This window comes from Urocitellus parryii, chromosome 7, assembly GCF_045843805.1.
Source record: "Urocitellus parryii isolate mUroPar1 chromosome 7, mUroPar1.hap1, whole genome shotgun sequence".
In the NCBI taxonomy this organism is placed as follows: domain Eukaryota; kingdom Metazoa; phylum Chordata; class Mammalia; order Rodentia; family Sciuridae; genus Urocitellus; species Urocitellus parryii.
In genome coordinates this window covers 163,846,403-163,859,988 of record NC_135537.1, presented here as the reverse complement: position 1 = coordinate 163,859,988, position 13,586 = coordinate 163,846,403, and the positions used below count along the sequence as shown (strand labels likewise).

At 49.7% G+C, this 13,586-nt stretch overlaps 2 protein-coding genes across 3 annotated transcripts in view; one reads left to right on the top strand and one right to left on the bottom strand.

Moving 5' to 3' along the window:
• Positions 1 to 4,611, top strand: part of Dnajc7 (DnaJ heat shock protein family (Hsp40) member C7) — a 35,646-nt gene extending 31,035 nt beyond the window's left edge. The window contains exons 10-14 of the mRNA XM_077800728.1: positions 593 to 666; positions 1,218 to 1,364; positions 1,575 to 1,727; positions 3,741 to 3,803; positions 4,337 to 4,611. Of these exons, the coding sequence (XP_077656854.1) occupies positions 593 to 666; positions 1,218 to 1,364; positions 1,575 to 1,727; positions 3,741 to 3,803; positions 4,337 to 4,374 (475 nt within the window). The 3' untranslated portion in view covers positions 4,375 to 4,611. The remainder of the gene's footprint in view (positions 1 to 592; positions 667 to 1,217; positions 1,365 to 1,574; positions 1,728 to 3,740; positions 3,804 to 4,336) is intronic.
• A 1,217-nt stretch (positions 4,612 to 5,828) lies between these two features.
• On the bottom strand, positions 5,829 to 12,961 carry Cnp (2',3'-cyclic nucleotide 3' phosphodiesterase). 2 transcript variants are annotated; one of them, XM_026386839.2, is made up of 4 exons: positions 12,841 to 12,961; positions 10,939 to 11,608; positions 8,662 to 8,801; positions 5,829 to 7,366 (listed from the first exon to the last, which is right to left on the bottom strand). In XM_026386839.2, the coding sequence occupies exons 1-4, from the start codon at positions 12,841 to 12,843 to the stop codon at positions 6,920 to 6,922; spliced, it is 1,260 nt and encodes a 419-aa protein (XP_026242624.2). In that variant the 5' UTR covers positions 12,844 to 12,961; the 3' UTR covers positions 5,829 to 6,919. The 2 variants fall into 2 exon arrangements, with proteins under 2 accessions (XP_026242624.2, XP_026242625.2); XM_026386840.2 differs by lacking the exon at positions 12,841 to 12,961 and adding an exon at positions 12,669 to 12,723.
• Positions 12,962 to 13,586: the final 625 nt, after the last annotated feature.

The window sequence follows — 13,586 nt, the reverse complement described above, 5'->3', positions numbered from 1 at the left end:
TTCTTGTTTGCTATTGAAGTAGAAGCAAACTTGTGTTTAGAGTTTCCTTTTCTGTCACTTGACTTCCATCTCTCAGATTGACTGGTGTTATGGAAGCATTTGCCAGCAGCTATCACCTTGGACTTGATCCTACTAGAGGCTCACTAATCCCACTTCTGCCCTGGATCAGAGCTAGCCCTGCATGTTTATGGCACGAAGATTTCAAAGCTCTTTCATATTCTTTTTTTCCTCACTTAGATTCTTTCTCATGTGTGTTTTAGCTCTGAGTAATCAACTGGGCCTTCTCCTTGCCTTTCCTACAGCAGTCCTTCTGCGTCTTGGGTGGCTCTGTGTCATGAGGACCTTTTCCCCTTGATTACTGTCCACTCAGAGTAGAGCATCACTTTGCTGGTTGGGTGCAAGTGCCATGAGGCCTCATTTTTTTCTCTGAGGAACTGATAGCTAAATTTTTTTTTTTTTTTTTTTTAGATTAAGGACTCTGTTTCATGAAGTATCTTGCCAAAGTGTGTGTCTCTTGCTTGAGCCATGCCTTTTCCCCTAGAGACCATTGCTATCTATGTCTGAGCACTATTGCCCTGTACTTCCTTCTCAGTTACATGGACACAGAGCAGTATGAAGAAGCAGTGCGGGACTATGAAAAAGTGTATCAGACGGAGAAAACAAAAGGTAACCTGGTACAGAGCATTTGTTTCTTTGTCAACTATGTGGTCTTATTTATAGGCCCTAAAACATAGACACAAGGCTGTTTGATTCCTGCCTCAGGGGTGTATGTGGAGCTTATTTTAACCTCCACCAGGAGGAAGTGAACAGAGGTCCTTCCTGGTTGGGGGCTTGGGCACCTATGTTTTGGTCCCAACCCTTCCTTGTTACTTTCACTTCTTTTTCTGTGTGGTGAAGCTATTGTGAGGAACCTAAGTTTAAGATTTTTCTTTTTCTTTTTTTTAATATTTATTTTTTAGTTTTAGGTGGACACAATATCTTTATTTTACATTTATGTGTGCTGAGGATCGAACCCAGTGCCTCGTGCATGCTGGGCGAGCACTCTACCACTGAGCCACTACCCCAGCCCAGTTTGAGATTTTTCTTAGTTTCCAAAAAGAAAACATCCTAAAACCCCTGGTATAATTAAGTCTTCTATTTCCAAGGCAGCTGGGCTGGGACCTGGAAAGGGAAACCAGAATCACATTTGTCTATTGATGCCACATGTCTCCCTTCAGAACACAAACAGCTCCTAAAAAATGCACAACTGGAACTGAAGAAGAGTAAGAGGAAAGATTACTACAAGATTCTGGGAGTGGACAAGAATGCCTCTGAGGATGAGATCAAGAAAGCATATCGGAAACGGGCCTTGATGCACCATCCAGGTTAGAGCTTGTGGGAGAGGGGCATGCTGGGAAGAACCCTACAGGCAGGCACACAACCTTGCTCCGTCCTGGGGGCACCTTGAGAGCGTCTTGAGTAGGAATAAGGGGGTTCCAGAACCAGAGTCCAAAATCAGAAATGATGAAGTGGTCTTTTCTTTTAAACTTTGTTTTCTTGAGACTTTAATTTCATCTGAGTTTTGTTCCTTTTAGATCGGCACAGTGGAGCCAGTGCCGAGGTTCAGAAAGAAGAGGAGAAGAAATTCAAGGAAGTTGGAGAGGCCTTTACCATCCTCTCTGATCCCAAGAAAAAAACTCGTTATGACAGTGGACAGGACCTGGATGAAGAGGGCATGAATATGGGTGGTGAGTTGATTGGGGCATCTGGGATGCATCTAACACCTATGGAACTTTGACAGCTTTCTAAAGATGCTCCAGAGGGAGAGTCTATATGTAATCAGTTCATGACAACACAGTAATTTGTCAGCCTTCCCTTGATGAGTACCTGTGTTTCAGGCACTGTGTTGAGCCCTGCAGATGAATTAGGTTGGTTCTCTAATGTCTAGGAACCCACTGTCTAGGAGGTCACAAATGGATGGATCCTGGGCCTAATCTGATCCTTAGTCTAAGCAGAATAATAAACATAGACTCAAACAAAAGCAATCAAGTACAGCAGTTCACAGGGTGCAGGGTGGGCTCTAAGGGGGTGGTGAGCACTATCAAGGAAAGGCTTGGAAGTATAGAAAGTGACCCCTTCAGGGATCTGTAAGAGGCTTGGTCTGGAGGATGTAAGGATAGGGTGCTAGAGGCAGGCAGTGAGTGTAAGAGCAGCAAGTAGCTGGATCAGATCTCAGAAGGCTACAAGGGTTATATGCAGTAAGGAATAGCCGAATGTTATCTCCCCCCCACCCCACTGCAAAGTATGTGCTGTTATTTGTGTGTGTCATACATTCCTGTAAACCCTCAGAGATCTTAATTCCCAAAAAAAGACTTAGCATGAAGAAAAGTACAGCTTTTGTCAGTGTGACTGAAGGGCTTGATCAGAGATAACAGTGGTCCTGAACTGCCCATAGCACACAGACCACCTTCTGTGCTACCAACCCTTTGTCTTCAAATAAGAAAGTCTATTATAGGCCTGGGGATGTGGCTCAAGCGGTAGTGCACTCGCATGGCACGCATGCGGCCCGGGTTCGATCCTCAGCACCACATGCAAACAAAGATGTTGTATCTGCCGAGAACTAAAAAAATAAATAAAAAAGAAAGTCTATTATAATTTAAAATGAGAATGATGATGCTATGTAGATAATCCTGAATCCTCTCAAGTCAAGGTTGGAGTGTGCGTGTGTTGCTGTTTACCAGTAATAAACATGTTGCTCTGCCCTGAAGTTGAAAGGATCTAAGCAGTCAAAAGCTATTGAAGTGGTGGGGTTGTGGCTCAGCAGTAGAGCACTCGCCTTGCATGTGCAAGCCCTGGGATCGATCCTCAGTACCACATTAAAAATAAATAATTAAATAAAATGTATTGTGTCCAACTACAACTAAAAAATAAATATTTTTTTTTTAAAAAAAGACAGCCATTGAAGTAGGGCTGGGATTGTGGCTCAGTGGCAGAGCACTTGCCTAGCATGCGTGAGGCACTGGGTTTGATTCTTAGCACAGCATATAAATAAAGATACATTGACAACTTAAAAAAAAAAAGCTATTGAAAGGTTTTAATTAGAAGTACTGTGGGCTAGATTTAGGCTTTAGAAATTTACATGTGATGATAGTGAGGAGGGAGGTGAAGGAGGATAGAGATTGAAGGAAGACATGGAAGTAGTGTAAGTAGTAAAGGTATGGAGAGCACAAATGGCAGATGGTGGCAGACTCAGCAGGAGTTGGTTGCTGATCAGCTGTGTTTGGGAGATGGAAAGGATGTAAATTGAGTGATTTTGCTATAGACGATTCGGGACCATTCACTGAGCCAGGACACCCGGTATAGAGGAGGGTGTCACAGATCTTGCTCTTAAATTTATTTGGATAGCATTGAAATGATAAATTTTAGCCCTTTCAGTAGCAGCCCTAACATTGTAGGGGGCTGTGTTAAGTGCAAATGGCATCTTAAGTTGCTCAAGGAGACTGCCTGTGGAGTGGGTTGAAGCAGAGAAAGCTTTCCCTCCGGATCTCTCTTGGAAGGGGATGGGAACATGTCCTTGGAGCAAGAGCAGGCACTGTTTTGCATGGGGTGGGCAGATTTGCCAATCTTTAGGCTGAGGTGTTGGGAAAGGAAGGAAATGATACTTTAAAAGTATGACTTGGAGACCTGTGCTCAGGGTCATAAGTTCCTTTTCAGATCCTTCTAATTTTTCCCCATTTTGTCCCTTCTATGTTTCTTGCCAGATTTTGATGCAAACAATATCTTCAAGGCATTCTTTGGAGGTCCTGGGGGCTTCAGCTTTGAAGGTGGGTATGCCTGCTGCCCTCAGAAGTTCCCAGTTTACAAGCCAGCAATTAGGCAGCTCTTTGGATCAGAGGTGCCCAAGAGTGGGGGCAATTGAATCCTGCAGGACGTCTGTCCACACAGGTGTTGCTGAGGGAGAGAGATTGGTTCTCAGACACATCTTTCCTTGGGACTATTAGCAACACATCTCTGCAGGATCAGAGAGGAAGTTGCCTTCTACCAAGGCTTCACTGCAAGAGTAGAGGTGTTCAGAAGCTATATACATAAAATGGGCTCACAAATGGGGTGTGACTCAGTGGCAGGGCATTTGCCTGGCATTGGTGGTGAGGCCCTGGATTCCATCCCCAGCACTGCATGTAAATAAAGAAAATGCACTCACATGTTCCTCTGGCACCCTGGGGCTGGGCAATTTTAAATTCTTAGTTTCTTTGTTTGAGTTTGAAGCAACCCTTGAAGACTTTTTCCATTATCAGAGAAGTGATCTTCCCTAGAAAGTCCACAGAGCCAACTAAGAAGCCCTTCTTTTCCCTTTCAGCCTCTGGTCCAGGGAATTTCTTCTTTCAGTTTGGCTAATGAAGGGCAACCACCAGATCCCAGAAAATGCAGACTCACTCAGTTCAACCTCGAATGTGGACACAATTCACCTCCTTCCTTCATCATGTCTCTGTGTACTTAGAGCAGTTTCGTTTTCTCAGTTGGATGCCTGTGTCTGTGAGTGTGGTGAAGGAAAGGGAGCCAGCGCCCAAGACTGGGGAGGGGAGGGAGGTGGGGGGTGGACAGGGAGGCGGCTTGTGAATTTTTGTTGTACTGTTTAACTTTATTAAAAAAGGAAAAAAAAAAGAATAAAATAAAATGTTTTGACCCTTTCTGGCCCTTTGCTTTGGCAGCTGCTTTATGTCCCTCCACAGCCTATGGGCCATAGCTGAGCCACCAGCCTGGAACTGACCTTGACACAGACTTGAGGTCCTGCAAGCTACCCAAGCCTGGTAGCAGATGGTGCTGCTGGGTTCTGCCTAGTGGTGGTTATGGGGAACTGAGTTCAGAATGCATGTTCATCTTATAATGAGACGGCCAGTAGTCACTAGAAGCTGTGTCTAGAACACAGGAGTGTAGGTGGTGTTAACCTGGGTCATGTGATTCACACAGGCGCTCTCAGTTCTTCTTAGACATGGAGATGAGAATAAAACCTGCCTCCTAACCTCCAGACTCATGTGGGTCAGGCAACTCCCAGGCCTCATCTCTGGCATTAGACTCACATGGTTGGAAATACTATTCTTAACTGCCCTTGGCCTTCTGCATTGGTCCCCTTTCTGGTGTGAACACAGGCTGAGGAGAAGCAGCAGTATGTGTTGCACTGTTCAGTCCAGCTTCCTGTTGAGGTGAGAAGCCTCAGGAGTTCTGGGCAAACACAAGAGGCTTGACTGAAGCTTGTTTTTGGTGCTCTGATAATCTCAATGGCCAGGGAGAGGCCTTGAGCCAGAGAAAAGACTTGATTTCTTTTCTAAGCTCTGCCTTTACCCCCTTTGGTGCATGGGGCAGTAGTGAAGTGATGGCTGAGTTAGGCCTGGGAAGTTTCCCATAAACTAAGCTGTAGGAGACTACTGAGTGTTAAATCATCCTTTGTGTTTTAAAGTAGCAGTGACTTGAAGGTAGACTCTACTAGAGAACTGGGGAAAACCCATACTAGGAACATTGGCTCTTGCAGAGAGATCTGATCAGACTGGTCTTGGGACACCTGTGGGCCTGATGCCCTAGTTAATGGAGGACAAGAGGTTTTGTGCTCCACATCTCTCCTGGTCAACCCCCACGTTCTGTATGAGTCTGAGGCCAGCCTCTCTCCTTTCTGCCTCCTCATGAAAGCCAACACTGTTCAGTTGCCCAGCCTTACCACAGCTGTGCCCAGCCAGCAGCGAGGAGACAGGACCGATGGCCCCAAGCTGTGGGACAAAGCCAGTCCTAATATACCCAGCCCTGGATGCAGGAAAGACTGAGCTGGGCATAGAAGGGTGAGAGAGACTGCACACAGCTAGGATTAACATGATTTATTTCATTATCAGTCTTACAAGTTGACGAGGCTGGGCAAAACCCAGATAGTAACTTAAATCCAAAATACTCTGTTGAGTGACAACCTGATTAGCAAGGTCCTGTTATTGAGCAGAGGGCAGTGAAGGCACTCCAGGAACCAGAACCCATGGAGCAGTGTTAAAACCCCTCAGAGGCAGCAGGTGGGGTTTGCCTGGCCAACTAGAGGTCCCCTCCATTGGCTCTTGGTACCCAGTAGCCTCCTTTAGAGAAGGCTCAAAGGCCTCCAGAGGCACCAGGGAGGCAAGGTGGACTGAGCCCAGCAAGGCTGGAGCTCTCCCCTGCTGTGTCTCTGGCCTCTATCTATCTCCTTGGCTATGCAGCAGAGCCACACCACTGGGAAGGACAGCCAACTCAACCCCTTCCTGGGGTGGGACTGGGAGGTGGCAGCTGCTGCTGAATCAGTTATCAAACTGTTACCTAGTTATAGGATAAAGGAGACAGGGACTTAGGACCAAAGGTGGGAGGTAAACCCCTTTTTCTACCCTGGCAAATAATCCCAGGGGTTACAGTGATTAAGAAATGGGATCAAAACCCAGGGGCCCAGGGCACTCTTATGCCTCCCAGGTGCTGTGCTGCGAGTTCTGAGCCACCTTTTAAATAAAATTCCTGTTCACTTGCTTTTATTAAAAGAAAAAAAGAAAAAAGCCCGGGGATCCTCCTCCTGTGGCAATGGGCCCCAGACTCCAGCCCCACTGTCTTTGGTCCTTAGCAGGGCCTGGGCTGGGGGCAGGGCTGGCCAGTTCCTGGAGGTGGGGCAAGGTGGGGTTCTGACTGGCCCAGCAGCACAGCCTTATCAGCTTTGATCCAGATTCCTGAATGGGGTCAATCCACCCACCTTGTGTTGAGACTTGGTGTGTTAGAGGGGAAGAGGGCAGACAGCAAGGGAGAGGCAGTTATTTTACAAGTTTTTTAAAAAGTTATATGTAAGTTAACTTTGAGTAAAAAAAAAAAAAAATCTTACCACATGGAGCACATGTAGCCCTCTCCTCCCCCTCCCTTCTAAAGAGTGAGGAGCACACTGTGGCACAAACCCTCAGATGATGATGCAGGACTGCAAGGCGCCCCCCTTCCGGCTGCCGTGAGTGGGCACAGGTTTACCCTTCCCGTAGTATCCTGTGAAGATGGTCTTGACCTCCATCTTCTTGGCCAGACTTAGCATCCAGCGCCCACTGCCCAAGGAGTAGAGCTTGCCCCGGGTAAGGTCACCCACCTCCTCACCACGGCTGCCCCCCTTCTCCTGCCGTACAATCTCTAAGAGGTCAATGCCGGTCTGCACGGCCTCCACATCGGCCGCACAGCCAAGGGTGATATGAGCGCGGCTCCCCCGGGGCAGGTTGTCAGAGGACAGCTTGTCCACGTCATCTGGCCACAACAGCAGCTCCTGCTCGCTCAACTCCACCCGGGCCCCAGCTGTCTTGGGTGTCACAAAGAGGGCAGAGACGGTTAATGTGAAGGCCTTGCCGTAAGATTTCTTCACCACCTAAGGAGAGTGAGAAAGAGGAGCCCAAGCTAGAGGGACAGCTGACCAAGGGTGGGTTACTCCTGGAGGAAAGGTCAGCTTAGCAGATGTGATCACAGCGGGTAGAGGGCTACATATCTGCCACAGATGTGTGCAGCTGCAGCGTGTGGCAAGCAGGGTGCAGGCTGACAACCACAAGGTGCTCAGAGGCAGGAGAGCAGGGGTAGAACCAGACTGGTATGCAGACCTTGTCCCTGCTCACCAGTTTCAGGGCTTTGAGAGAGCTGTTGAGCCTCTCGGTTTATCCACCTGTAAACCACATAATACTAGAAGACACCTCAGGGTTAATGTGAGGACTAAAGGAGTGACCAGGTGCAGAGCCAGGGTCCAGGTGCACAGAACGTGCCATTGCTCTTCCAATTCGCCTCAGTCTAGGCTTAGGCTACACCATGGGGCAGTGATCAAAATCTGCTCTGTGTACTGTGGTTTCCACCCGCTATACATCAGAGTATATCTGATTTCTTTAAGAAACTTCATTTCGTCCATCTGACCTGACCATAAAATCTAGTTTGCTCACAAGCCTCTGTTCCAACATTGTCTGGCACGTAATAAGTGCTTAATAAATAAGGCTGAATGAACAAATGATTAGATACGGTAGTGATAACTTATATATTCAGTCACTCTATGCTATTCAGTTAACTATGCTAGAGTTCTGGAAACAGGGGTGAACAAAATTAAGAACTTCTGGCCCCAGCTGCCATCTGAATAAGAGGGCACCAGAAAGCAAACATATAAAATAGTTATGTTAGTCTGGGCACAGAAGCGGGAGAAGAACAGGGATCAGGGAAGGTTTGGCAGAGAGGATGACAGTAGAGGAAATGGGGAACCAAGTTGTGCAGATCTGGTGTTTCAGGATCACCATATCTGGCTGTGGGTGTGCAGTGCTATCTGTGTGGTGGTGAAGGATCTAGAACTCCTAAGCCAATGAACTTCACCACGCTAAGCCATTCTCTCTGGGGCAAGGCCAGGCCTCAGACCTAGACAAGAGCCTCAGTGCACCAGGCTACCTGGGACACAGGACTCAGCCATTAGGACTTAACATGGGTTCCCCACGAATCCACAGAAGGAAAAGATTCATGGGTAGGCCTCAGGGACAAATGCACAGGCGAGCTCTTAAGAACTCTGGTACCTGAGGTCTACAGACGAAGCTTAGGAACAGAGAACTGAAGGAGGGGAGGCCATTTTTCTCTAGCTGCTGTCTGGGTCTACTCCCTGCCTGGTCACACTGCAGCCCTGTTCCCCTGGGGAAAACTCACATCCTGCTGACCGTAGTCCTCGGCCCCTGCGGCCTTTCCGTATTGACAGAACTTGGTTGTGCAGTGCAGCACTCCAGGGGGTCTCTTCCCAAAGTAGGTGATCAGATCGATCTTCTCTTTGTGCTCATCCCCCGAGATAACTGCCGGACAGAGAGGGAGTAGTCAGGGCAGCAGAGCATACCAACACCCACCAGGGAGGCCCGGGGGACCAAGCTCCATTCCGCATAAATTCTAACAGTCCACTACAATTCATTCATTCTTGAGTTGGTCAAAGTCATGCCAACTTTAGAGCTATAAAAAGTACTTAAGGGCTGGGGATGTGGCTCAGTGGTACAGCACTCGCCACATGAGTAATGCCCTGGGTTTGACCCCTGGCACCACAAGAAGAAAAACAGTGTTTAAATTCCCCTCTTTTTATACCACGCAGAACTTTACATCTCTTCCCCCCAAAATAAGGCATCTAAAACTCAGGGAAAGCAGCACAGGCCAAAGAACGCAGATCCACCAGCAGCACGCCTAGCAGGGGAAAGCCATGAAAAATGAGGTGGGGAAAAAAGAGGGTCAGGAACATTACGAGACACTGGAGAGGGCCAGAGTAGACACAAACATCTGCCGCTGCGAGCCACTGGGCCTGGGCCAAGAGGTTGACCCTCCTCTATCAGTCCACCCCAACGATGAAGGTCACCATACACCCCAATTTCCTCAGGACCACTGAGTAACAGTAGGACCCCATTTCACCCAGGGGCTCACTTATAGAGCAGTTACTTGGTGCCCATAACAGCACACCCTGCGGGCTGTTTGGGAGGAGACCTTGCAAAGGGGTTAGGGCAGGAAGGGTCCCCGGGTATAGCAGGATAACATGGCTGGCAGACACCACGAAGGGTGAGTTCATTTCCAGACTCCAAGCTTTGTGGGCTGTCCTCAGAGTCATGACCTTTAGCCTGCTGGTTCCCAGAGGTTAATCCCTGTGGGCACTGTCACCCTCCTTGGGGGTAAAGACCTCTATTCTGAGAGCAGGTCTTATTCCCTGCTCATGACATTTCTCTTGCCAAATGCTGGACAGAAAAGCATTCCAGTTTTTATAGTACCAGCAGCTTCAAGCCACAGCCATGCCCAAGCAGGACCCCAGCCCTGCCTCTCCTGGTTCTCCCTGAAGCTCCTCCAGGGAACAAGGCCAACTCTTGCCAGGGCTAGTGCAGGCATGTTTCCTGACAGGATCCAAGCTTTAGGAGCCCAGAAAAAAGTTCTTTGAGAACCCAACACGGACACAGAGCACTCACCCCTGAGCAGTAAGGGCTAAGTAAAGAAACAGGTTATTTCAAGTATACAGAGGATCTAAAATTGTGGCGAAGGTTGTATCAGAATTGGTTTAAAGTCACAGATAGATTATTGGGTGACACAGCCCTAGTAGGCCACTGCAGAAGAATGAGGCCCACTTAGACCCTTTCTTATCCCAAACCTACCCTATCACTAGACCTGAGAGCCCTTGCGAGGACAGAACCCTGCTGGCGTGGCCAAGGTCCAGGGCTCCAGGTAACAAATCCCATATCCCTTCTGGGCCTGTTTCTCCTCCATCTGGAAAGCAAAGGATTTGGGACTAGGTGTGAGACTTGGTTCTCTGGAGCCATAAGATGTCACAGAGGTTCGGGGTGCACAAGGTGACCCTGGATGATGTGGACAGGTAAGTCATAACAGTCCTAGTTATAATTTTTTTTTGCAGCTTAGGATTCCATGTAAAATCTTGTTTTGGAACATGGTTCTGCTGCTAAAAATGAATTTGACAACCCTGAACCAGATTCTCTGTCTCAGGTTACATTACATGGTGGTATTTCCTGTTAAAACCTACATCCAAGACAGGGGCTGTGACCTGATCCAGGCTGGGAGAGAGGGACTGGGGGAAACAGAGGAAAGGTGCTCTGGACAGTGCCTCCCACCGTAAAATTTTCACCCTGCATCTACTATTTGTGTGTGTGTGTGTGTGTGTGTGTGTGTGTGTGTGATGTATGTGTGTGCTTGTAAGAATAGGATTTTTTTCAAGTGTGAACAGAAACAGAACTCCTGCAGGGCAACAGGGGACCCAAGAGGGGTTGCCCTGTTCTACTTCTGTTCCCACTGAGGCTACTCTGTTAAGTGCCCACTTGCTTCTGGCTGGTCCAGGGCAGCGTCCATCTAGCTTCCCCATCTCACCCGGCCCTCTGAGTGGGGGCTTATGAACAAGGAGATCTGCGCGGAGTTGAGCGTCCCTGCCTCCCCGCCTCTGTCCCCCATGCCACCTACAGTGTCGCAGCTCCTTCTTGAAGGCCTTGTGGTTCCCCAGCTCCTCCAGGAAGACCTGGCCAACTTTTCGGAGGATCTCAGAACTCTTACTGGTCAGGAACCAGCCGAAGTAGAGTGGCAGGAAGTCCTTCTCCAGCCCAGGCTTCAGCTTCTTCAGATCTTCGGCTGACAGCTGCCACTGGTTCTTCTCTTTGAGCTGGGTACAGTCCAGCCGCCACGCCGTCTTGGGCTCCACCAGCACCACCTGGTACTGGTACTGGTCGGCCAATTCAAAGAGCTGCTCCAGGCGCTCTGGCTCGTGGTTGGTGTCGTCTAGCACAAGCACTCTGATGTTTCGGCGGCAGTAGGCAGCCAGGTCCTCGTCCAGCCGCTTGTACTCCTCGGAGAAGGCTCCTCGGGCGCCGGGCGTGATCTTGTAGGCATCGGCAGACACCATCTTGGTGCCATCGTGGTATTTATCCACAATGACCCGGGACAGCGTGGACTTGCCGCTCCCTGGCAGCCCTCGCAGGATGAAGAGCGTCTTGCACTCGTGCAGTGCGGCCACCGTATCCTCATCCTGAAGGAAGGGAAACTGCAGCTCGGGCTTGTCCTTGGCCCCGGAGGATGACATCTTTCGAAAGAAGATCTTGGGCAGGAATGTGTGGCTCTTTCGGGAGATGCTTCTGTTCTGTGTAAGGAGGGAAGGGATGTCAGCCCAGGTCTCCTGCAGCCAGCCCAGCAGCCCCTTGTCTCTAGCCTAGGTCTAGGGAGAAGCCCCGGCTCAGGAATCTCTGGGCCTGACTTGAAGCACCCTTGGGTGGTGGGTGCCTTCCCCAGGCAGACCAGTGGTGGCCTTTTTCTCCCTGTAGGTCTGTGTGGCACAAGAGGGAGTCTGTCTGACGCTCCCTAACCTCTTACTCTCCTGGCCTCAAGGATCATCCACTGCTACCTCTCTGAAAGGGACACTTGGTGGAAGTGCATGCAGGGGAGGCTGGGGCCTGTGCATCCAGGCCTGGCCCTAACTTTTATATTCCTGGCACCTCTTAAGGATGGATGTTCCCTTTGGAGGCTGGGGACTATGTCTGGGCAAAGACACAGCTGCCCTGGCTGTGTGTGTGCGCAAAAAAGAGTGTGGGGGTGGAGGAGGGTCACCCAAAGACCGCCTCCCTTCCCCCAACAATGGCAGCAACAGATAATACTCTCTTGTCTGATATGGGGGGACAATGGTCCCACAGAGGGCTAGTGGGGGGCAGGGCAGGAGAGCACTGGACAAAGGGCCTCATTCACTGCCTACCATCTCCTCCTCTGCCCTCTTGCAGGCCCCCTACAAAGTCGAGGTCTTTGTGCCTGCTCTAGGACTAGGAGGCACAAGACACCTGTGTTCAGGATCTAGTTCTGCCCTCCATTTTGCTGTGTGCCAGCAGCACCTCTCTGAGCCTCTTCTTTTCCTGTTTGCTAAAAGCAACAAGTGACTAACAGTTTTTACTGTAAATATCTTCTCCGCACTGGCTCTGCCTCCCATCTGCATCCTGAGAGATGAGGTGGCCTACTATTCCATCAGAAGGGGACTTGGACAGGCGCAGTCAGCAATCTTGGGGCGCGTGGGTCCTCTAACCCAGACCCAGGTCCACCCTCCAGCTGGGTGTCCCCGGGAAGCAGCAGTTGCTGCCTTTCCCAGATTCTTTCCTCCTAAATATCACCGTTTCCCTTCTCCATGGGGGTGCGCGTTCCCCCAAGCTTCCCCCTACCTTCGGGCTGCCCTGGAGTCACCAGAAAGCTGGAACTCAACTCCGGAACTTCGGGTCCTCATTTGCATAGCACATCCTCCCAAGAATCCTCAAATACTCTCGCTTTCCGTTACCATACCACCCGCCCCCCGCGCCCAGCCCGGCCCTCTCTCCCGTCCACACGTCAGCTCACCATGATGAGTGGGGGGCGCCTCCGTCCCGCCTTTGCACGCACTAGCTCTCCGGGGCCACCCGCCTGCGCGAGGGACACGGCGTCTCGCGGTGACCCACCCCGGGCCCGGCCGCTTTACATAGCCCGGGGGGCGGGGCTTCGGCCGACCCTCTGCGCAGGCGCCGCTAATCGAAACTCAAACCTCCCTGGGCGCCAGGAAGGAGCTCCAGGCCCTGCCTCGCGCAGCTGCACACCTGGGCTGCACCTGCGCCCCCGGAGCCACCGATCGGCCTCTTCTGCTTAAACATGTTAATGATTAATTCTGCTTTCTTTCTTTCTTTCATTTTCTTGTGCTGGGGTGTGAACCCAGGGCCTGGTGCATGCTCTCACTGAGCTAGTCCTCAGCCCCCATTAATGATTAATTCTTGAACTAGGGACCTAATCACCTTTCCCCAGCAGCCCCATGGAATTAGGATTCAGTGAGAGAGATAGGGTCTAAACTGCAGAATAGGATCCTGTCTTTAAAATTGGATATTTATCGTGCATCTTTGCATTTATTCATTGATTTTTGCAACAGTTCATTAAAACTTGATCTGTGTGGTTGGGGTGTAGCTTAATGGTTGAGCTACTTGACTAGCATACAGGAAGCCTTGGGTTCCATCTCCAGCACCGCATTCAATCATAATAAAAATTTTAAGTGGGAGGAGGCTGGGGCTGTAGCTCAGTAGTAGAACGCTTGCCTAGCATGTGTGAGGCACTGGGTTTGA